The following is a 27303-nucleotide window of genomic DNA, read 5'->3' on the forward strand; positions in this document are numbered from 1 at the left end:
GGGGCGGTTGAGCTCCCTAAAAGTAGTAAAGAAAACTAAAAATTCACAAGAGAAAACGTACAAAGGTGACTCTTTATTAAATATGGTGTTCCCGGTCTACAGCAAAAATCCCTGTTGAAAAAAAGAATAAAATACTAAATGACTTTGTTTAATCCATCAATAACAATGTTATTTTAAAAGTTGAGCGAAAACATATTTGGTGAGCCGGTGCAACAATGAGAATTCATGTTTTGGAGAATGTTTACACCTCGTGGACAGCTCACCTGACCTGAGATCACGGGTGTGACCCCGGAGGCCTGATAAACCGCTCGCAACCTTGCAAGTGCAATTTGTACGGGAATTCTAAGGAGACCAATTGAAACATGGTGGAAGTGTACACTGTTCACCCTACTCGACATATATAATCATGTGCAGAGCAAAAGAACAGCAATTTTTTTTAGAGTTTAGAATTGAGATTGGTGGTGTTTGAGAGCCGAATTACCGCTTCCTCCTCTCTACAACGCCCCGTATCGCTAACACCGCACTGCTACAAGAGAGAGAGAGAGAGAGAGAGAGAGAGAGAGAGAGAGAGAAAGAGAGAGTCGACTTATATGGACTCATTACTTGTGAATTATAAAGAACAATTGTGTGCGCACACACACACACACACACACACACATATATATATATATATATATATATATATATATATATATATATATATATATATATATATATATATATATATTATGTATGCATGTATTTCTCATAACCGAGTATTTCCCGCTGCCTATTTCTCATAACCGAAACTATCTGCTGTGTATTTCTCATGCTTTTAGGTTTGCTGTTATATTATAATCTGAGGTTATTTCTCATTGTCTAAATTAATTTCTGCATATTTTTTATATCCGAAAATTATCTGCAGTATATCTCTTATAATTCACGGTTAGCTGTTGTATATTTTTCATAATTTGCTTCGTATTTCTCATGATTTTAGTTTTCCTTGTGTATTTGTCATAGTTCAACACAATTTTGTAATTTCTCAGTTCTCTTGGGGCATATACAACATTATCAACAAAAAATCATAATATCTATATATATATATACACAAAATGAATTATATTTATTCAACAACTTTTTGAGTCAATGGAATAGAATTTTTGTGAACAATGAGAGTTTTAGCTAATTAGTAAACGAATTCGTGGAGTACGTATGTTTGGAATGTGCAAGAAATGTTTCGGAGTTTTTCGTGCAAAAAGAAAAATGTACATTTTTTTGGTCTTTTTCGTGCAATAATCAAGATGTACCTGCGTTCATTTAGGCTGTCGCCACGAAAAAATTTCTATAAGAGAAATTTTAATAGATGTTTTGTTATGGCAGGCGAAAGGTGCGTGTACACATATATGGATACATCAGCATGAAAATTTCTGTGTGTGTTATGCCATCTTTATTAATAAAAGTGTATGTTTATGCGGTTATGTGTACATGTGTTCGTTTAGCCGATTCATGACAGTGTAGTGTCTATGAACTCTAATTACGAGTTGTAGCTTGTTGTTGGGGGACGCATTCGTGTGTTTTTCTCGTTGCGTTTGCCCTAACCCCTATTTTTTATTCAATTTAGAATCACAAAGCATAATAATCTGTTATGATGTAGATTATTGTGTACACCTCTTTATTGGTGAAGCGTTTATCGAGTCCGAAAAAATGTTACACATATTTGCGATACACAATGTCCGATGGTGATATAGTGCCTCCCTTGAAGATGTATATTTCTCCTTTGTTCTTCATTAGGCGAGCTGCGTTCTCACCAAAGCCGCTACGGCTGTGCACCAACACATCACAGTGCATCAAAACGTACTGGTCGAGTAATACCTTTTCCATTCCTTGACATACGCTAGGAGACGCCTTGTGAATAAAATCGATGTGGAGAATTTTCCCCGTCGGGTCCATCACAGTCTGATTAGCAAAAAGCTGTAGGGCTTCTTTTCGAACATTTTCCGAATCCGTGGCGACAAAAACCTTGTAAAGACGTGTGTCATTATATCGATGTAGAAAATCCCAAACAATTTTCACACTTGCCGGGCTATTTCTTTTTGTATCCTTAGGCATGGAGGGATTACGGCCTATTCGTACATGAGCACATATCAATTTGGTGCTATTCGTAATATTAGAATATTTGACAATTTCTTCAAATTTTCCTACAATACTATCACTAGGTTTGAATATTTTCCAATAACTTTCGACGAAATATTGTGAATAAGTTACGTTTTGTAACCATTTCAGCTGTGATTTATGGTTTTCATTATGTTTTATGTGATCAAATAAAATATAGTTGGTTTTAAAAAGTATTATATCGGCCTTGAGCAACTCGTTCAAATTTGCTGTTCTTATGATATATGCATCTTTCCGATGTAAAATATTAATACTTTGTTTGGAGAGGTTGGCGTAGTCTTTACTAGAAATGTTCCATTGTACTTCGTTGGGATGTAAGTATCGTTGAATGTTGCAAGGTTTTTTCCAAATTAAACCAAATTTCCTTTTTGTTATATTTGCCAATAAAAACCCTGAAACAATGTCTGCTTGCCTGTCTCCAAGTCCCCCACAAACACCGCGAATGCAATGAAAAATTAGGTATTTTTTGCTTACGTTGGATTTAAGTTTTATCTCAGCTTCAATTTTAACATTCGGTTTTAATGATATCGTTTTTACAATATTGCTTGTATTTTCCAAGGTTTGAAAAAGTTTTATTCGTTTCTTTACGGAATTGTAAATTTTATGACGTAATGATGGTAAGTCTCCAAAATAAGCCATCCACAAGTAAGGTAAGAATAACAGGAGGCAGACGATGAGAATCTGTAATGACAAAAATAAGAGAATTACTTACCATGATGCAAATATACAATTAGAAAAGAGTCATAATGTTTAAACATAAAAGAATTAGGATGAAAACAATAAATAATAGTTGATATTTTTAGGACCCGTCCATTTAATGTGCACGTGTATCAATGGAAATCTATCTATATACCTGTATAAGTGAAATTGTCTGTGTGTGTACATTTCCCTACCAAACTACTCTGTCAATTTTTAGTCTACAGACTCGAGATTTGACATAAGGGGTATTGAGATTTGGGAAAATCTTTTTAATCGGTTTTCGGCCAGAAATTTCGCTGTCAAGGGGTCAAAGTCCAATGATTTGACCTTTGAAAACTCTATACAACTCCTCCACCAATTTTAGGTCTAAACACTTGAAATTTAAGCTGCATGTAGCTTGTAATGGATCAAACGTTTTAATTTGATTTGAGCCCAAAACAATAAATATTAATAAGTAAAAATTGGGGTTAAAGTTAAAGAAAATTTGACCTCTGTGCTGTCTACCAAATTACTCAGCCAATTTTTGGTCGTCTAAACATTTGAATTTTACATAAAGTGTATTCAGGCATAGGGCAAGCTTTTTAATCAGTTTTTGGCCAACAATTTGGCTGCCAAAGGGTCAAAGTCTAAAATATTTTACCTTTTCGGTCTCTAGCAAACTATTAAGCAAATTTTGGGTCTAAACATTTGAAATTTTACATAAAGGATATTCAGACATGCAGCAAGCTTTTAATCAGTTTTGGGGCGAAAACTTGGCTTCCAAGAGGTCAAAGTTGAAAGAGTTAACCTTTGCAGACTCTACCAAACTTTCCGCCAATTTTGGGTCTAAACACTTGTAAATTTTAGATATAGGTTACCTGGACATGAGTCAAACTTTTTAATATATATATATATATATATATATATATATATATATATATATGTATATATATATGTATATATATATATATATATGTATATATACATATACATATGCACATAAAGTTATAAACAGTACATCAAATTTTTAAGTAAACACATGGTGGACATTGCATTCATGAATATACAAACGTATAAATTACATTAACAAATAAGCATATAGGACAGTCAGTATTCTATTTATTGTCAGAAAATATGGGACAGTACCCATAAAAATAGCATAAAATGGAATCGTCAACATTATCTTTACTAAAAAGATTATTGGACAGTCAAAATTACATTCAAAAACAAAATTATGGGACTGTAAAATGACATTTATTAGCCCAACTATTGGTTAGTTAACATTAAGCTTACTAGCAAGGATGTAACAGTTTATTAACATCACACATGTTAGCATAAATATGTGATTAACAACAATATATCTACTGTCAAAATATAGGACAGTAAACAATATATTAAGAACAACGAATACAGAGTTGTCAACAATACATTTACGTGCAAACATTAGATTAACAAAAATGTATTTACTTGTAAAATATGTGATTGTCAATGTGTTTAATTTTGCAAGCAAATATATAAAAATAACAAATATATTTACTAGAAAAATTAAAGCATTTTCACTTAACACTATCAAAATTTGAATTATCAACAATATATTAGCAAAAATATTGAATTATCAACAATATACTTATTAGCAAAATATTGAATTATCAACAATATACTTATTAGCAAAATATTGAATTATCAACAATATAATTATTAGCAAAATATTGAATTATCAACAATATAATTATTAGCAAAATATTGAATTATCAACAATATAATTATTAGCAAAATATTGAATTATCAACAATATAATTATTAGCAAACTATTGAATTATCAACAATATAATTATTAGCAAAATATTGAATTATCAACAATATAATTATTAGCAAAATATTGAATTATCAACAATATAATTATTAGCAAAATATTGAATTATCAACAATATAATTATTAGCAAAATATTGAAATCAACAATATAATTATTAGCAAAATATTGAATCATCAACAATATAATTATTAGCAAAAGTATGAAGATTTTTTAATAATACGTTACATAGCAAAAGTGTATGATTGTCAACAATATATTTGCTGGCACAAAAATAAAATTGTGAACAATATATTTAGTAGCAAATATATTATATTGTCTAGTAAAAATCTACATATACTAGTACTTTTAAACAATATGTTTACTAGCAAAAATAAAAAGATTGTCATCAATATGACAACCGGTTAACATTTACGATTGTCACAATACATAAAATATAGCGTTGTCCACAATATATTTTCTTGTAAAAATATAAGATTGTCAACAATATATTTACAAGAAAAATATGAGATCGTAAACAGTGTATTTCCTAGAAAATAGTATGCGAATGTCAATAACACATTTTCCAGAAAAAAATCTGATAGTTACTAATATGTTTACGAGAACAGTTAGACCCTGTCGGTGGGGCATTAGAATACGCCGACTGCCCCCCCCCCTACAGAGGGTAAAAGTCCCTCAATGGGGGTCCTGGATATGACCATAAACTATATCCAGTGGTGAGGAGGCCCCAGCTTGTGGGCTTTGGGGAGTGTGGAGCCACCCTTTAATTACCATTGCTCCCAGGTTCACTCTAACTCGGAGTGGTAGTACCTGTTAGGGTCCCAACTATGGGTTAAATAGAAACCGACGTGAAAACAACAAATATATTCTATTAAAAAAAATTTTCTTCAAAATCTTTGGATTCGGCATTAAATAACCCGAAAAGGGTTGATATGCCGTAAAACAAAAACAACCAACCAACCAACTAGAACAGTTATCAACAATACATTTACTAGCAAAAATATGTGATTCTCAACAATATATTTACGCGCAGAAATTCCGGATTGTCAAAAATAGTTTTAATATCAAATTATGTGATTTTCAACTATACATTTGCTAGATCAAAGATAATATTGTCAGCATTATATTAACTAGCAAAAAATTGTGGATTTTAACAATATCTTTACTAGCCAACATATAGGATTGTCAATTCGGTGCATAATTATGCGGTTGTCAACTACAGATTTCATAGCAAACATATATTAATCTTACCGATATATTTTATAGCAAAATTATCCGATTGTAACAATATATTTACAACTAATAAATTAGATTGTCTACAACACATTTAGTAGCAGGAATTGGGGATTGTTACCAATTGATTTACAAGTATGCAATTGACAGATACACATTTCTTAGTCGAAATACTGGATCGTAAACTATGAGATTAACAACAAGTAAAACTATGCTATTTTCTACAATAAAGATGAATATAGGTACAGAATTATCAATAACATATTTACTAGCTATAGGACTGTACAATAGATTTAATAGCACAAATATTCGAGTGTCAGCAATATATTGATCATCAAAAATATAGAATTGCCAACAATATTGATGTGGACCGAATGTTGGGACCACGGAAAGAAAACACGGAACATGGATTAGGTGTAAGAAAGACATATTAACCAAAAGGTTACAAGGATATAATAAAGAGTAAGTGGAGTTAACTATCCGAAACATGGATTAGGTGTAAGAAAGACATATTAACCAAAAGGTTACAAGGATATAATAAAGAGTAAGTGGAGTTAACTATCCGAAACATGGATTAGGTGTAAGAAAGACATATTAACCAAAAGGTTACAAGGATATAATAAAGAGTAAGTGGAGTTAACTATCCGAAACATGGATTAGGTGTAAGAAAGACATATTAACCAAAAGGTTACAAGGATATAATAAAGAGTAAGTGGAGTTAACTATCCGAAACATGGATTAGGTGTAAGAAAGACATATTAACCAAAAGGTTACAAGGATATAATAAAGAGTAAGTGGAGTTAACTATCCGAAACATGGATTAGGTGTAAGAAAGACATATTAACCAAAAGGTTACAAGGATATAATAAAGAGTAAGTGGAGTTAACTATCCGAAACATGGATTAGGTGTAAGAAAGACATATTAACCAAAAGGTTACAAGGATATAATAAAGAGTAAGTGGAGTTAACTATCCGAAACATGGATTAGGTGTAAGAAAGACATATTAACCAAAAGGTTACAAGGATATAATAAAGAGTAAGTGGAGTTAACTATCCGAAACATGGATTAGGTGTAAGAAAGACATATTAACCAAAAGGTTACAAGGATATAATAAAGAGTAAGTGGAGTTAACTATCCGAAACATGGATTAGGTGTAAGAAAGACATATTAACCAAAAGGTTACAAGGATATAATAAAGAGTAAGTGGAGTTAACTATCCGAAACATGGATTAGGTGTAAGAAAGACATATTAACCAAAAGGTTACAAGGATATAATAAAGAGTAAGTGGAGTTAACTATCCGAAACATGGATTAGGTGTAAGAAAGACATATTAACCAAAAGGTTACAAGGATATAATAAAGAGTAAGTGGAGTTAACTATCCGAAACATGGATTAGGTGTAAGAAAGACATATTAACCAAAAGGTTACAAGGATATAATAAAGTAAGTGGAGTTAACTATCCGAAACATGGATTAGGTGTAAGAAAGACATATTAACCAAAAGGTTACAAGGATATAATAAAGTAAGTGGAGTTAACTATCCGAAACATGGATTAGGTGTAAGAAAGACATATTAACCAAAAGGTTACAAGGATATAATAAAGAGTAAGTGGAGTTAACTATCCGAAACATGGATTAGGTGTAAGAAAGACATATTAACCAAAAGGTTACAAGGATATAATAAAGTAAGTGGAGTTAACTATCCGAAACATGGATTAGGTGTAAGAAAGACATATTAACCAAAAGGTTACAAGGATATAATAAAGAGTAAGTGGAGTTAACTATCCGAAACATGGATTAGGTGTAAGAAAGACATATTAACCAAAAGGTTACAAGGATATAATAAAGTAAGTGGAGTTAACTATCCGAAACATGGATTAGGTGTAAGAAAGACATATTAACCAAAAGGTTACAAGGATATAATAAAGAGTAAGTGGAGTTAACTATCCGAAACATGGATTAGGTGTAAGAAAGACATATTAACCAAAAGGTTACAAGGATATAATAAAGAGTAAGTGGAGTTAACTATCCGAAACATGGATTAGGTGTAAGAAAGACATATTAACCAAAAGGTTACAAGGATATAATAAAGAGTAAGTGGAGTTAACTATCCGAAACATGGATTAGGTGTAAGAAAGACATATTAACCAAAAGGTTACAAGGATATAATAAAGAGTAAGTGGAGTTAACTATCCGAAACATGGATTAGGTGTAAGAAAGACATATTAACCAAAAGGTTACAAGGATATAATAAAGAGTAAGTGGAGTTAACTATCCGAAACATGGATTAGGTGTAAGAAAGACATATTAACCAAAAGGTTACAAGGATATAATAAAGAGTAAGTGGAGTTAACTATCCGAAACATGGATTAGGTGTAAGAAAGACATATTAACCAAAAGGTTACAAGGATATAATAAAGAGTAAGTGGAGTTAACTATCCGAAACATGGATTAGGTGTAAGAAAGACATATTAACCAAAAGGTTACAAGGATATAATAAAGAGTAAGTGGAGTTAACTATCCGAAACATGGATTAGGTGTAAGAAAGACATATTAACCAAAAGGTTACAAGGATATAATAAAGAGTAAGTGGAGTTAACTATCCGGTAGTGTGTATGGCATGTAATCGTATGTGCTGCGTACTTCTAGTACTCCTGCTGGCTCTACTGTATTACGATACTGTCCCTTGAGAGAGCCAACATATTTTATAACAACATAAAATTACCATAAAAAATATGGGCTTGTCAAGATTATAGTTACTAACGCAAATATGGAAGTGTTAACCATATATTTACGAGCAAATATATCGGATGTTAAACAATATATTTACTACAAGGTGGAACGATAAAATTCTTGCCCTAAAAAAGACGATATGATTCCATTTCTATTTGATACAAATCGGTTTTCTTTTAATGTCTTTTAATTGTTGCAGATCATCCACTAGCTGGCCAGTTGTGTACACATTCCAAGAGCGATAGCAGCCTTCTACCATGTCTGAAAGAGACACAATGTTCAACGAGCGAGGTCGGGGATGCGCCACTGTACAACTCATGCTCTATACTGATCCAAGTTATGACGACAGGACCATTGCCAGCACCATCAAAATAGCAGGGATGTTCCCAGAGCGATGAAAACAAGCTTTCCGGTCACGATTATGCTCTTTGGTATGGTTTCAAGTGAGGGCCACATCATGCCACCTCACATCTTCGAAATCGGCTTGAACGTGAGCATCTAAGTGTGCCTGTATATGCTGAAGAGTGTGGTACAATCGGGTTGCCATTGGCAGACCCTGGGTGTGGCAGCAGGACGGTTGCGGCCCACAAGTTCTAAGAGACACAGGATTGGCTTCAGAAGGAGTGCTAAGACGTTGTACCCTTCTTTTCCCGATCTGAACCCGCTGGACTACTTCGTTTGGTCATACATCGAGAATATCACCAACATGACGTCACACAACACCAAAGCCAACCTGATCGCCTCCATCCGCCGAGTATTCGCCGATCTTGTGGAAAAGGAATGCTCTCAGTTCCGAACCCGTATCGAGGCGTTGATTGAGGCTAAAGGCGGCTACATTGAATAGATGTCAGCTCTACAACAAAACCAAGTTACCTGACTTGATTTTTTTAATAAGACTTTTAAAATAACGCTGTGGTGTTGTTTACTTTACGGCAACAAATTTATCGTTCCACACCGTAGAAAATATACAAGATAGCCTAAAATACATTTACTAGAAAATGTATGAGATTGTAAACAATACATTTACTAATTTAAAATGGCGGGATCTTTCTACCGTTCCAGTAGGTACCTCACTGCTGATGCAATTCTCTATCTATATAAAAACCAAGTACGCCCAAGGATGGAGTACTGTTGCCACATCTGGGCAGGAGCTGCTAGAAGCCATTTATTCTGTTTTGACAGAGTTCAAAATAGACTTCATAGCGTAGTGGGGGATTCCTTTTCTTATCCCTGTAACCTCTTTCCCACAGAAGAGACGTCGCGAGCCTATCTCTGCTTTATTGTTATTTCCATGGCAAGTGCTCATCTGAGCTCCAATATATGGTGTCCCTTCGCCAAACTTTCACGAAAAACACTCGCCTAGCTGAAACCCCTGTCAATAATTTTCCCCGCTCTTTATCTGTGCCTAAACCAAAACGTAGATTCCATGAACAAAGCTTCTGTGGAACTCTCTTCCATTTGCCTGTTTTCCAGCTGACTACAATTTAGTTGCTTTCAAGTCCAATGGAAACAAATTCTTGATGAATCGTCCCCTTAAGTAATCCAATTTATCAAATATCTAGTACTAACGATTACTACGATATTATCCTATTGACTATTGTACACTCAATAACCCTTATCCTCCAGTGGTCTACAAGACTTGATAAGTGGTGGCCCCTATGCAACAAAACAAAAAAAAACTATCAAAAGTATAGGATTGTCAACAAGACATTTGTTCAAACAAATATAGGATTGTTAACCGTATATTTTTTCCCCTCATATCTGTTATGGAGAGTGGTGTCATCGGCAAATATACCCATATCCGAAACAATTTTATCAGGGAGGTCATTTATGAATATCAGGAATAATAGAGGTCCAAGGATAGACCTCTGAGGTACTCCCGCATTTATGTCATATTGTTTAGATGTACGACCGTCGAGGACAACTTTGATTTTTCTATTACTTAAGAAGGATTTAATTACGTTATGAATTCATCCAGTGATTCCATATGATCTAATTTTCCTTAGAAGACCATCGTGCCATACCCTGTCAAAAGCCTTAGATATATCAAGGGCCACCGCTCTACCCTCCCCTGTTTTGTCCAGTGAACGGTAGTGAATTTGTTGCTGGAGAGAAAAAACAAGCAAACAAAAGAAAATGTCAGAAATCGCTTGTTATAAACAATAACGTTTATTAACACAATCCTCAACAAACACCACGGAATGAGGGTGATTGTGGTTGACTGGCGGAATAAAGTTTTCTTAGAAAATATGAATTGCAATTAGGCAGCGTCAATGATGAAGAATGTAGTAGCAACGGATTTGGTTCTTTAAGCGGTGACAAAAAAAAAAAAAACGAACTCGAATTTTCGCTTTGGGTATCCTCTATTTATTGGCCTTAATCCTTGAACAATCAGTCTCTGATTGGCCAGCCAATGGGGATTGCCGACTTATGGCTATCGTCGTAACAATCACCCTAATTAGCCTCTGATTGGTTTTAGATAATCGGCCAATTAGTTGCAGTCATTGGGAGGGGCTATACGGAGCAATTCTGTGATTAGTTGATGAACGATGTATAACCGCCCAGTCCTTGCGCCAAACATGTACTCAATTCCAAGTTAGGCTGACCCACAGTGTTTGCCAACTTAAAAATATATTTATTATTTATAATTTCGATATAAATTATGATTTTCAGCAAGTGCGACCCCTGCACTTTGTTTTAGTTTTAGTTTTATAGGTCATTGCCCGAGGCACAATCTCTTTGCACTTAAAATGTTGGATTCCCAAAACGAATTTGTTTTACTTATATAATTTGTTTCTAATTTTGAAAGGTCCATACACCTGCAGATGGTTTTTGTTTTATTGACAGTTTTATAGGCCAATCCTGTCCTTTCTCGGGTCGCCATCTCTTTGCACTCAATGACAGTTTATTACACTTGTTTCGTAAAATGTTAATATTTAATTAACTTCGCCAATCAACTTTTTGACACTTAATTAAATGTGTCATAGCTTATTACATGTATTTCGCCATAAACTTAACACAAAACAGTGCATTTAACCATACAAAAATGCAATAAAAAAGTTTTAATTTTTTTAATTAAACTATTTGTTTTCCTCTTATTTCGAATTCTTTTTTTTTTTTTTCAAAAAATACATTTTCTCATATTTAACCAATGTTCTTTGTTCCATTTTCAAAATAGAATAACAGTTTAAATGTTGTATCTGTTCTAATACTATACTTAATATTTTCTTTCTTCCGTCAGTTAAAGGGAAATTCTTCTAGACTGCGGCACTACTTTTATCATGTACTTTTATCATCTTCTTTCTTCAAACTCGTGTACTTTTATCGTGTTATTCATAAAAATTTGTAATTTAAATGTGTACTTTAAGTGTCCTTTCTCACAAATAGTGTGCTTGTATAGTGTACTTTAACCGTGTTCTTTCTAGAAATCGTGTGCTTTTATTGTGTAATTAATTCGTGATATTTATTTTAAAAAACTTGTACTTCAATTGTGTCCTTATTCACAAATATGTGCTTTGATAGTGTACATTAACTGTGTTTTTTTTTCAGAAGTCGTTTGATTTTATCGTGTACTTTAATCGTCTTCTTTCTAAAAAAAAAGTTAATTTTAATCATGTCTAAAACATCAAGTGCTTTTATCGCGTAATGATAACATTTTTTTAACACTTGTGCTTTTATCGTCCACTTAAATTGTGTCATTTCTTAAGTATCATGGTATTTTATTGTGTATTTAAATCGTTTTCTTTTCTCAAAAAAAAAAAAAAAGAAAATCGTGTAACTACATCAATTATAATTTTTCTGCCAAATAGTTTGCTTTAATCGTGCACCAACATCCCATTATTACTTTTTAAAAAATGGTGTAGTTTTATCGAGTACGTTGATCATGCTATTTCTCAAAATTCGTATGCTTTTATAGTGTAATTTTAATTGTTTTCTTTTTTGGATAGCTTATTTACATTATTTACCATACAGATTGTGTTTTCTGGCAAATATGGTGCCGTTCAAATTACATTTACTTGAAAATATATGTGACTATTATCTTTACATTAATTAATGTGAAATATGAAACATTCCACATCATATCCACATAGGCATCTTAACATAACATCATTTTATATGTTTAGTGATTGGCATTTTTCGTAATTTCCTTCTAAAAAAACTTATGATGCGTGACATTCATTTACCCTCGGCTTGTTCATATGAATTTTTCCAGTTTCCAATTTTTCGACTTAGCATTTCTCTCTCTCTCTCTCTCTCTCTCGCTCTCTCTCTCTCTCTCTCTCTCTCTCGCTCGTTCGTATATATATATATATATATATATATATATATATATATATATATATATATATATATATATATTGAAGTTATTGTTTTCCAGAGATTAAGTAACAAATGAAGTTTAACGATGTTAATACAAGGGTGCTCAATACCGAAGTAGAGTAGGGTATGCTTTTTATTTGTTTTTACATAAGTAGTAATATGTTGCTACACAGTCACGAGTGTGTTTCGGTCAACTAGAGACCTCTTCAGGCGATACAACTTATACGAAAACAAAGTTTGCACTGAAAATACTACAGGGAGTTAATATCAGGAGGTTCCGTTATATATATATATATATATATATATATATATATATATATATATATATATATATATATATATATATATATATATATATATACGAACGAGCGAAAGAGAGAGAGAGAGAGAGAGAGAGAGAGAGAGAGAAATGCTAAGTCGAAAAATCGGAAACTGGAAAAATTCATATGAACAAGCCGAGTGTAAATGAATATATATATATATATATATATATATATATATATATATATATATATATATATAGCAAAAATAGTGATTAGTAAAAACCCTATGAGAGTGCTCAATACTATTGCAGAGCAAATATGCGTTTTATTTTTTATTACCGTTTTATCTGTTTAGTTTTTTTTGTTTTTTTGTTTTTTTTCAATTTTCACCCCAAACAAGCAGGGGGCTTAATTAGCGGGGTCATTATGAATGGAGATGAGGAGAAAGATGTTTGTTAACATTACACTTGAACTTCTGCATATCAGTGCCGTTGGGAAAGCAGAATCCCGGAAGGGAGTTCCAAAGACACGCAGTTCTGGGGAGGAAACTATTGGAGTAAAAGGCTTTCTTGCACCTAGGGATCTCTACTGTAAAGGGATGAGACTTACTAGCTTGTCGGGTTTGTCGGAGGTAGTTACGTCGGGGAGGTACAAGTGTTTGCAGTTCGTCAGAGCATTCACCATTAAAGTATTTGTAGAACAGGCAGAGGGATGCAACATCTCGTCGATGGGACAGAGGCTGAAGCCTAGATGACAGTTCAGGACCTATCAGGTTGGCGACTCTCTTTTGAACCCTGTCCAGGAGCGAGAGAAAAGCAGCAGATGCACCAGCCCAGATGTGACAACAGTACATACATGGGCGAATGGTAGCCTTATAGAGGTATAGGATACTGTCAGGCGTAAGTAGTTTTCTAGCACGGTAGAGGGAGCCAACCTTCCTTGCAGCAGCCTTGGCAATGCTCTCAATGTATCTATTCCAGTTCATATTCCCTGTAAACGTTAGGCCGAGGAGTTTAAAAGAAGTACTTTCAGGCAATGTGTTCTTGGCCATTGCTATTGGTGGTAGAGAAGGTTTCTTGTAATTATTGAAGGAAACAAGCTTAGTCTTAGCAGCATTGAATGTGACCAACCATTTTGTCCCCATTCCACTACAGATTGGAGGTTATCCTCTAGTGTTTCTGCCATTTCCTTAGATATGTGTTCATTTGTTTTCCCCTCATATCTGTTATAGAGAGTGGTGTCATCGGCAAATATACCCATATCCGAAACAATTTTATCAGGGAGGTCATTTATGAATATCAGGAATAATAGAGGTCCAAGGATAGACCTCTGATGTACTACCGCATTTATGTCATATTGTTTAGATGTACGACCATCGAGGACAACTTTGATTTTTCTATTACTTAAGAAGGATTTAATTACATTATGAATTCATCCAGTGATTCCATATGATCTAATTTTCCTTAGAAGACCATCGTGCCATACCCTGTCAAAAGCCTTAGATATATCAAGGGCCACCGCTCTACCCTCCCCTGTTTTGTCCAGTGAACGGTAGTGAATTTGTTGCTGGAGAGAAAAAACAAGCAAACAAAAGAAAATGTCAGAAATCGCTTGTTATAAACAATAACGTTTATTAACACAATCCTCAACAAACACCACGGAATGAGAGTGATTGTGGTTGACTGGCGGAATAAAGTTTTCTTAGAAAATATGAATTGCTATCATATCAAGGGCTACCGTTCTACACTCCCCTGTTTTGTCCAATGAACAGTATATACGTTCAGGAACTACAGTTAATATATCTGCTGTTGAACGGGTTTGTCAGTCAGGAGTTTAGCAGCTGTTAGGTGCTGGACTAGGGCTTGATTAACTAAGGACTCAAATATTTTGCGAAAAGCGGGAGGAGGCTAATGGGGCGATAATTTAGCGGGTCAGTTCTTTCACCAGAATTCTTGAAGACTGGTACCACAAAGGCGGTTTTCCAGCCATGTTTCGGTTGCAGGACCATTTCTATGACCCAACAGCATCGTCAGACCTTACATGGCTATTATTATTTAGAAGAACGATTTTAGAGGAAATACGAGAAGAAAAAAAAGGGGGAAAGAGATAATAAGGGGAGAGAAGTTTAAAATACATTAGATAGTAATGTGTGTGCGGGGTAGCAAATTCAGCTAGGCGTGGGTGAAGATGAAGTGATATAAGAGGGAGGGGGAGATGGGTAAATAAAAAGGAGGAGTAAGGAGAGGAGGGGGAGGAATTGAAATTTTGGATTTTAAGATTTGGCTGTTTTTAGTTGTTTAGCTAGACACTGGAGTATATGAAATAGATGAGAAAGAGATTGAGAGGGAGAGAGATAGAGAGAGAGGGAGAGAGAGATAGAGAGGGATTTGTGTACGTGTCATATGCGTGTGGCAAGTAAAGGGTTCATTTTCGAATGTTCGTAGCAGCCACGATAAGTCCATTCGTTCATTTAACAATGAGCGGTTTTTAGTCAGTTAAGAGTGAATACATATGCCAATACACGTGCATGTACGCATATATACAAACACATACATATATATATATATATATATATATATATATATATATATATATATATATCCACCTACACACAACCACATACGCACATACCCATATACACAATGTACATGCAAACATACATGCATATATATGCACACCCACACCCATATACACATATACATACATATATATACACACACATATATATACATATCTTTAGTAAGATAATGATGTACATATACATACATACATACACATAACACACCTATAACATTACTTACCTATCTATGTGCACGCTCATGTATTTTGTATGTGTATGTAGGTGCATGTGTGGGCGTGATTGGGTCTATTTATATGTGTTTATATGTATTTATATGCATGTTTGTATGTGTACGTGTATGGATGTATATACTCATGAGTCGTGCGTATAGGCATGGATATATGTTTTTGTATCTATGCCTATGTGCACATGTATATGTATGCGTGCATCCGTGTGTTAGTGTGTATGTGTATATATATGTGTAGGCATGGGTGGACGTATGTATGCCGGTATATCTGGATATATATGCATGTATGTGTTTTTATGTTATGTGTATCTATATTTGCAATACACTCGACACTGAAAATAAGATTAGACATAACCATTGCCAAAAACACCATATTAGGCGCCCACCCCCTATATATATGAATTAACGGAACTACAAGAACCTCTGACTCATTAGAACTTAACCATCACTTCCATAATCTTTAACCTTTAAACCTTCAGGCCCCCTATATCGGTTAAACCACATTTAAACTCCTAGACATCCTACTAACCATATAACTATAAATATAGCAAACCCTAATTCTGAATATCCTAGTCTTATTAATAACTCTTACTACTTACGAGGGGCGTGCAATAAGTAATGCCCCTGGCCCACTTCCGATAGCAGTAGAGCAACGAAACTTGGCATAGTTATTAGTCTATCTCTATATAGGAACCACCCAGAGTTATGCATTTCTCCTATCGTTTGATGCAACTCTGGAGACCGTTTTTGTAGAACGCCTCCAACCACAGCGTGACTTCAGAAATCAAGGCTGCATCATCTGGGAAACGCTTTCCTTTCAAAAACAACTTCATAGCTGGAAGCGGTTAAAGTCAGAGGGTGCAAGGTCAGCAGAGTAAGGAGGATCGGAAAGGATTTCATAACCACACGCCCGTGCTTCTGATCTGGCTACATGCTAGTTGTGGACCGGAGCGTTGTCCTGCAGGAGGAGGGTACCTTTGCTGATCTTGTCCCGCCTCTTGATTTTGGTAGCTTCCCTTAATTTCCTCAAAAGTGAAGCATAATAGGCTCCTGTAATTGTGGTACCCTTTGCCAGGAAATCTGTCATCACTACTTCGTCCTGGTCCCAGAAAACTGTGAGTATGACCTTGCCAGCGGAGCATGACCTTGCCTTCTTTGGAGGTGGTTAGTCCAAGTGCTTCCACTGCATTGACTGGGTTTTGGTCTCTGGATCATAGTGATGGGCCCAGGTTTCATCCTGTGTAATCAGTCTTTTGAAAAACTTTGACTCATCTTCTTGGCACATCTCCAAATTCATCATCGAGCACTCGACGCGTTCTTGCTTCTGGAATGGTGTGAGCAACCTGGGAATCCATCTGGCAGACACCTTATGCATATGCAAATGGTCATGAATGATAGTTTCCATTATTTACTAATCTTGACATCTTGGGCTATTTGGCGAATAGTAATGCGCCGATCTTCCAAAATGGCAGCCTCAACTTGACAGACAGATGCCTCATCAATGGCAGAAGGGGGCCGACCAGGTCTGGGAGCTGTTTCCACAGACCTCCGGCCATGTTTGAATTCACGATGCAGGCGTTTTATAAGGTCATATAATGGGGCATTATCACCATAAGTTTCTTTCCTTTCAGCAAAAGTCTCATATGGTGTGCGTCCTTTCAAATACAAAAACCGGATCACTACTCGACATTCAACGGGCTCCATTTCGCACCTGACTCAGTTCAAACACCTGTAAAACAGAAATCACAATTAGTTCAGAGCTGTAATTTGCCACATAACCCGTAGAGATATAAATTATTGCACATGCAAAATTTCAGCTAAATCAAACAACTGGAAGTGGGTCAGGGGCATTACTTATTGCACGCCCCTCGGACATTTATATCCCCGATACATATAAATTTAACCAATATATACACAAAAACTACTTAAGGAAATAAAAATTGATCCCTAACCATATTTACACCTTCATCGCATTTAATTTACTATCATCATTCTTCCTCCCCTTTCTTCTATTATCTCTGTCATTTTTACTTTACTTTTTAATTCATTCTATTTCTATTTTTTCTTTATCTTTATTTTTATTTAGATCTCTAAAAACATTTCCCCAATTTTTTCCTTTCTTTTACAAGCCAATATAACTTAACCTCTATCTAATGAGCAAGGCAAATCCATACAGACCCCTAAATATTAAACCAGCAACATGTATTAGAACATATTTTATAATGCGTCTACCTAACCTCCCATTATTGACTACACCCATTTATTTATTCTAACTTTACTTTATTTACTTAGTGTAAATGCACACATGTCTGTGTATATATGTATATGTCTGTATATGTATGTATATATTTATGGATATGTATGTTTATATATATGTTTATGTGTGTGTATGTATGTATATGTACATCATTATCTTACTAGAGATATGTGTATATATATATATATGTATATGTGTATATGGGTGTGTGTGTGTGTGTGTGTGTGTGTGTGTGTGTGTGTGTGTGTGTGTGTGTGTGTGTGTGTGTGTGCATATACAGGGTCACCCCCCCCCAAAAAACAAAAAAACATAGAAAGTATATTTAGAACATGCTGTAGAACGGAAAAAGGCCAAAGACCTTAGTGTTTTGATGTGATGTTTTGAATATAATAAACTAGTTATGACCAAAGTTTCATTTCATTCATACAAAACAATAAGAAACGGAGCCTAATTAGAGTTGGGGCCCGTTTTTTTTTGGAGGGGGAGGTCACCCTTTATATGCATGTATGTTTGCATGTACATTGTGTATATATGGCTATGTGCGTATGTGGTTGTGTGTATGTAGGTCAATATATATATATATATATATATATATATATATATATATATATGTGTGTGTGTGTGTGTGTGTGTGTTATATAATATTTTTACAAAATATGTTTACAATTTCAATTGAGGATTAAATTCCTTGTTTTAATTTTCACAGAAACAAATTTCATTTATTACATTCCTTTTCCATATACAGATATGTAAGCTAAACAATTTCAATTCCTTATTTCAATAACATTCTGTATTTATTTTAACTTATGATTAGAATTCTCAACTCCAAATCTAGCTTCGCAAGTTCGAATCCTTGACTATCCTATTTCATATTTACATTTAACTAATTCCCTTTTTTTTAACTTACATGAAAAGGGGACAGCCCTTTTATCATGTAACACACGCATGCATACATGTATACACATACACACATACATATCTATAAACATACGCACATATATACATACACAATGCATAATACACATACACACATCTACCTGATGATTGCAACGTCTTGTCAGACGAGTACCACTCCCTCAGACACTTAAACCCCATGAGCCCAAAAATGACTTTTTTTTTAATCAATGAATTCACACGCTCAAACAGGCATGACACCGAAGACGATCATTGAGATCAATTATTACATGTTTTCAGCATTTCAAGCCTCCACACGTCACAACTTTTTCATCGCCACAGGACCATTGCCTGAGGGAGTATCTATACACAGATGATGTTACAAGTCTTAGTTTTGTACGACAGCTAAGTCCTCTCTCGGTTCAAGATGTTGAGATCCAGCAACAAGCAAGAGCAAGATAGCCATCAACAAATTAAACTGCAGACCAGCTTAATGCGGGTACTGGTCTGCCGCTTTATGGTTTTTTAAATCAGAGATTTGCTTCTCCTAGAAAGGTTGCCTTAACCACGGCTTACGGAAGCCCTCTCCACCCCAATACACATATACACACACACAAACACACATGGTGCTAGTTGGCCGTTGACCCCGAAAAATGGTTCATTCGCCCTTTCGAAGCTCTTGTTTTTAATCCTTCAGGGAGACTAGCCACCCTCCTCACCAAATAAGTCTGGTGGAGGAACCAGTTTAGTCGCCGGTGACCCGACCATGAGGCAGATAGTACTGGGTTACATGGTACCAGTAGCATATGACATGAACTGACATATATATATACATATATACATACACACAGATACGTACATATATATATATATATATATATATATATATTAAATGTGATGTAAATAAATTTATTGAATTTGTTTAAGTCCATTTAATATGTTTCTAGAAATCAAGACATAAACAACCAAGGATATTTACGCTCATTTCAGAGACGATACTGTGTTCATTTAGAGATAATCTCCTGATTAGCACATTGGGGGGGGGGGGTGACACCAAAATAACAATCAATATGCAGTATTGAGGGAAATAAGATTCAGCATCGAATCTATGGGTAAGAGTAAAAACAATGATAAATGATTAACATACATACATAGGCACATGCATACATACATATATACATACATATACATACACATATACACACATATACAAATACATACACACATATACATACATATACACATGCATATACGTACACATATGCACATATGTATACATACACTTACCTACATATACATACATATACATATATATGCATTCATACACATACACACATACATGTACATATACAAATAAATATATACGCATACATACACATACACATATATATGCATACATACACATACATACACACGCGCATACATGCACATACACACATATATTCGTATATACACATAAACACACATATATATATATACACATACGTACAAACATATGTATACGTATATACATACACACAAACATTTATACACACATACATATATACATACATATACACATAGATATACATGCATATGCATAAACATGTACATATATAAACATACACATATACGTACATATATACATAGATAGATATAATGATGGCAGATCAATTATTACATGCTTCCAGCATTTCAGGCCTATACGCGTCACAACTTTTTCATCGCCACAGGGCTATTTTTTCATAGACAAATGTCTGAAGGAGTATCTATACAAAGATGATGTTACAGAGTTGTAGCTTTGTACGACAGCTAAATCTCTCTCTCGGTTCAAAATATTGACATCCAGCAACAAGCAAGAGCAAGATAGCCAGCAACAAGTCAAATTGCCGACCAGCTTTATATTTTTTTTTAATCAGAGATTTTCTTCTCCTAGAGGGGTTGCCTTCACCACGACTTATGGGAGCACTCTCCACCCCATATACACATGGAAATAAACACATGCATACATATAGATGTATGCCAACACACACATGCAAACATACACAAGTAGAGGCACACATATACGCATATACATACATGTGCATATACATACGTACACATACATATACATGTAAAATACACATGAAGGAACACTCCAAAAGTCATAAATACTCAATGGTCAGGACGACGATGATGGTGATCGGTATGATTAAATGAGTTTGACATGAAAAAAAAACAAAACAATCCAATACAAACAATTTGGAGAAGAGACAGTTACTCGTTTAAATGCTTGTGCAACTTTACAAATGAACAGACGTCGCAATTTGACGAAAATAAAATTCAAACGATCAGCGACTAAAGCGGCTGGACTGTTTTTCTTTTTTGTTCCCTTTTTTTTTTAAATAAAAGTTTGTTTGGGACTCATACTTCTGCGGTAGATAATGATGGTGATGATGATGATGTTGACAAATTCACACATTATTTGACAACTAAATCCACGTACGAATTAAACGAAAACAACAATCCAACTGACATGTATTAAAGACGCTTGGACTTTTTTTTAAATAAGAAAGTTTGTTAGAGACTCACACTTCTGCGGTAAATAATGATGATGATGATGATGTTTACAAATTCACTCAATATTTTACAAATAAATCCACGTACGAATCAAACGAAAACAACAATGTCTACATTTAAACAGACAGGTGAGATTTATATTATATACTAGCAGGGCTACCCGGCGTTGCTCGGGACCGTATAAACAATGAAAAAACAAAAGCAGATATTGAATATATGTTTTATTCTTAGGGGAGAGGAATCTTTCATCTCTATGTATTATTTGTTTTATCTACCCTAGGACTGGTATTGTTCATGTTTTATCCCTAGCGTAGGTAATTTACAGCATGTATATGAAATTGTTTTACCTTAGGGAGAAGAGAACAGGTAATATACAACATAATGTGTCTATATTACATCCCTGGCAACGCCTAGAAACCAGCTAGAACATGTATTTCAGTCAATCTTTATTACATCCTGGGCTATGCCGGGAAACCAGCTAATCTCTATTTAGTGACTTGACCACCAAAATACCTCCCTAAGTGTGTCCTTTCTTTTGAACTTATTAAATATAGGTATCTAGAAATTTGTGTGAAATTTTGTTGAATGCATTGTTCACTATGATTTTCTTATTGTTCTACACAATATCAACTGTAGCGAAATAAAACAGTAAACTTAGTGTAGTGTTAGAATAAAGAGCAAAGGAAAAAATTAGAATCATATTCTGTAATTGCAAATCTAAATTTGCTAGCGTGTACCAGTATTTGCCAGGTTGTGGAAATTTGGAATTTATAACATATGTAGTGGCCTTTTCCTAGATACCTATTTTTATAATTGTTTCAGTACATTGCTACAAAATGTGACATTTGTTGGCGTTTGTAAAAAAAATCATGAATGTGCTTATATTCCAAAAAAGAAAATATCAGTGCACAGTATTGAAAGTGTTTGAGATTCAAAAGTCTGTAACATTTCTACTAACTTCATAAGATGTCATGTGAGAAACTGAATTGAATATCAAGACATTATCTGAAACGTTTTTATTTTGGTGTAACGTATGTGTTTACAGTGAACCTTAACTTTTAATAAACAGCTTGGTATGCAATGACATAGGCTAGGAATCTTAGACAAAATATATATAAATTGGAAAAATGTGTGAACAAATGAAAAAAAATGATCCGCTCCACTTGATGACATCAAGCACAGTAATATTTTAGTGAAGAAAATATGAAATTGATGTTCAGTGATTAGTTTGGATGAATGAGAAAATGTAATTGTTTGATGCATAAAAAATAACTCATTTGCTGTATTTGATATTAAGCAGCAAAATATAGTGATTTGAATATTAAGGAAAACATTAAATCAGATTATGTAAAAAAAAAAAGATGAAATTAGAAAATATATATTTTATGTTTATGAGTTTTGCCAATCAAAATTTTGTGGCAGAAATTGGGTGATTACCATGCAATTTTATTTTGGTAAAATTCTTAAATTATTTGAATGTTTATTATAATTTCTTATTAGTGACTTGTTATCATCAAAATCCGCCCCAAAGAGTGTCCTTTCTTTTATTAGGTATCAGAATAGGTATCCAGATTTCTACTTCTATACAAATATGATATTGTAGTACAGTAAATGTCAAATTGTTTTTCAAGTATTAGTTTGTAACGTTTGTACTGACTTCATCAGATGTCATGTAAGAAACTGAATTCTATGTAAGAAGACTTTATCTGAAGTGTTTTTATTTTGGTATATCATGTGTGATTACACTGTAGTAATTGCGCTGAAAGCATGTTAATTACAAATGACAAAAGTTAAATCAATTTCTTATTCAGCTACACAATATAAACTAAAGGAAATCAAATTTGCAAAATAAAAGAAATATGTAGTTATGGGTTAGTTTGGAGTTAGAATAAAAAGCCCACAAAACAGTTAGTTTGTATTGTGTAGATTGTTCATTTCTGATAGTATTGAGAGTCGTCAATGAAAATCTTAATTTCTGACAAAATACTGAATGTTTCTCGGATACCCATTCGTAAAAAGTACCTTTTTTGGAAAAAAAAAAAAAAAAAAACACTCCCCGGATCACCTTCACCACCTTAAAAAAAAAAACAAAACTTTATTCTTCAAAAAATGTGCACATTGTTAGTGTAAAAAACAGATTCGCACCACTTGATGAAATCAAGCATAGTAATATTTTAGTAAAGAAAATATGAAATTGATTTTCAGTAATTAGTTTGAATGAATATCAGAAAATGTAATTGATGCATAAGAAAGAACTCATCTGCTGAATTTGATATTAAGCAGCAAAATATTTCAAAACATAAAAATGTGAAACATAACATGAATACTCTCCGTTGTCACTTGAAAACATTGATCTTGGTAGGAAGTTTATTAGATACTGAAATTGTGGTCTTGGTATGGTGTGCTTAATGTTATTGTATGCAAAATTTAAAAACACAAAAGAGGGTACAATCAATATTGAAAAAGTAACATCTGTCACAGAAAATAGTAATTTATAAATATCAAAAGAAATATTATTCTGTACTTAAAATGTTAAACTTACTGTTAACAATAATTTAAAATGGTGATCAGGATGAGTCCAACAACTTAGTCCTTGAGCTTTCTTATTGGTCATAGTAAAAAGAAATTGTAGTCTTTCAAGTTTGTTGGTCGCATTGGGATTCTTGGAATGTATCAACAGATTCCTGCATATGAATTTTTTTTAATTCCACACAATACAAAATATATATACAAAACAAAGTAAAGCAAAGTATAGGGTTAGTTGTGTCCTCTAATTATCAACCAAGTATATGTATTGATAAAAAGATAAAAGCAATGGAAATGTTTATTACAATGTATCAATATTAAATTTTTATCATGAACAACAAATCGAAATAATGATAGATATTTTGTGCTTATACGAAACTGGAATCAAGGATTGTCACCTGTGATTTTATATATGTCAATAGTGCATGCCACTACAAATGATATTAGCCAAATTAAGTTTTGTTTATTTCACCCAATATAAAATATATACACAAAATGCAGTAAACAAAGTTTAGGTTTAGTTAATGATAAGTTTAGGTTCGAGAAATAAGCAAAGAAAAGAAAAAAAGATACATTTGTTTATAGTGTGTAAATTGTAAGTTTGTAAATATTTAAAACTATCCACACTGGTATGTGGAAATTCTAGATACCTATTGTTATAAAGTTCCAATTCATGTTTGATATATCACTCTACATGTTCCCTGTTGCACCCCAAAGATGTAAATGATTATCGAGAAAGTGAAATGAAACAGTATTTGAAATAAAATAAAATAGAAACAAATGCTTATGTTTACTATATAAAACACTGTGTTCAATGGAATTGAGCCTTATACAATATTGGTGGAGTAAAAAAATCCATTTTTTTAATTCAATTTAAGAAATGAGCAAAAATTTGATATATAAAATATTTGGCATGAAGAAAAAGAAATATAAGATAAAAGGTGATAAAGCAGTAAGGATCATGTGCTGAATTCAATTAAAAACAAATATGATTGTCAAAGAAATATCATGAAAATTTTGTAAGTGAAAAAAAATTTGTTTTGATATATTTGGTTTCGAAGTATTAAGAAACATGTACAACTTCATTTTAAAGACAAAACGAAAACTGTACTAATGATAATGTTCATGGTGAAAGGAAATTGAAAAAAAATATATCAGAGGTAAAATGTTGGTCACATATACGTTTGTGTGGTATGCATGAAACACGTGTAGAAAATTATATTTTCTGATGCTGAAAGTAAGAAGAGAAACATTGTTAAAAAATGATCTAAAAGGCAATAGTAAAATCCTCATTTTTAGTGTGGGATATGTTGTTTGTTTCAATTGAGAAAGGAAACTTTAATTTATACAATTCGATGTTATAGATCACAAGTTTTATTACAATAAACATTGTGTTCTTTAATTATCAACCAAGTATATTTATTGATAAAAAGAGAAAAGTAATGGACATGTTTATTATAATTTATCAATATTAAATTGTTATCATGAAAAACCAATGGAAAGCGTGAATGTTATTTGGTGTTTTTAAAAAAACAGCTACCAATGATTGTAACCAGTGATTTTTGTGTATGCTAACAGTGCAAATGTGGTGGTGAAATGAATTTTTGTTTATTCTTCACAATATAAAATATATACACAAAACTAAAACATAATTTACGGTTAGTTAATGATAAGTTTAGGTTAGAGAATTAAGCAAAATTATAGATACCTATTGTTATAAAGCACCAATTCATGTTTGGTATATCAATCTACATGTTCCTTGTAGCACCCCAGAGAGGTAAATGAGTGTCAACAAAATGAAATAAAACATAGTATTTGAAATAAAATGAAAAAGTGCTTGAAAAGTGAAATATGCTGATGTTTACTATCTAAAACATTGCGTTCAATGCAATTGAAACTTATACTATATTGGTGGACTAAGAATTAAAGAAATAAAATTTAAGAAATTAGCAAAAAATTGATATATAAAATATTTGGCATGAAGAAAAACAAATATAAGACAAAAGGGGAAAAAGCAGTAACAATCATGTGCTGAAGTTCATTGAAAACAAATCGTTTGTCAAAGAAATATAATGAAAATTCTCAGAGTGAAAAAAAAATGGGATTTTTACAAATCTGGTTTCCAAGTAATAGGAAACATGTACAGCTTCATTTTAAAGACAAAATGTAAACTACTAATGGTAATGAGAATGTTGAAGGAAATTGGCAAAAAATTGTTAGTCAAATGTTGATCAAATATTATAAGTTTCTGTGATATGCATGAAACGTGTAGAATATGATCTGCTCTCATGCTGAAAGCAAGTAGAGAAACATTGTGAAAAAATGATGTAAAGCTAAGCTAAGCAAACGACCAGTGAATGGAAATGTTTATTATAATGTATCAAGATGAACATATTCCGAGCTGTTGGAAAACTACTTCTGTAGTACCAGTATTCAAGAATTCTGGCAAAAGAACTGACCCATTAAATTATCGCCCTATTAGCCTCCTCCCACTTTTTGCCAAAATATTTGAGACCTTAATTAACCATGCTCTAGTCCAGCACCTTACAGATGCTAAACTTCTGACCGACCGTCAATATGGATTTAGACAAGCCCGTTCCACGGCATACATCCTCACTGTAATCTCTGAACGCATATACCATTCACTGGACAAAGCGGGAGAGGGAAGAGCGGTAGCTCTAGATATATCTAAGGCTTTTGACAGGGTATGGCATGAGGGTCTCCTCAGGAAGATTAGATCTTACGGTATCACTGGTAGAATACTTAACATAATTAAATCCTTCTTAGATAAGAGAAAAATCCAGGTTGTCCTCGACGGTCGTACATCTAAACAATATGATATAAATGTGGGGGTGCCCCAAGGATCTATCCTGGGACCTCTGCTGTTCCTGATATTCATAAATGACCTCCCCGACAAGATTACCTCTGAGATGGGGGATATATGCTGATGACACCACACTCTATAGTAGGCACGACAGGAAAACAAACGAACATATATCTAAAGTAATGGCAGAAACACTAGAGGATGACCTCCAATCAGTAGTGGAATGGGGACAAAAATGGATGGTCACGTTCAATGCCACCAAGACAA

General features: G+C 33.6%; 1 protein-coding gene across 1 annotated transcript in view; it reads right to left on the reverse strand.

The window, feature by feature from the left end:
* Positions 1-1077: 1077 nt before the first annotated feature.
* The window catches only part of LOC145291549 (uncharacterized), a 50390-nt gene continuing 24164 nt past the window's right edge, over positions 1078-27303 (reverse strand). The window contains exon 2 of the mRNA XM_080137563.1: positions 1078-2832. Within this exon, the coding sequence (XP_079993689.1) occupies positions 1687-2832 (1146 nt within the window). The 3' untranslated portion in view covers positions 1078-1686. The remainder of the gene's footprint in view (positions 2833-27303) is intronic.

The sequence above is a fragment of the Euprymna scolopes genome, chromosome 12 (genome assembly GCF_053919585.1).
Source record: "Euprymna scolopes isolate OS-2025 chromosome 12, ASM5391958v1, whole genome shotgun sequence".
NCBI lineage: Eukaryota > Metazoa > Mollusca > Cephalopoda > Sepiida > Sepiolidae > Euprymna > Euprymna scolopes.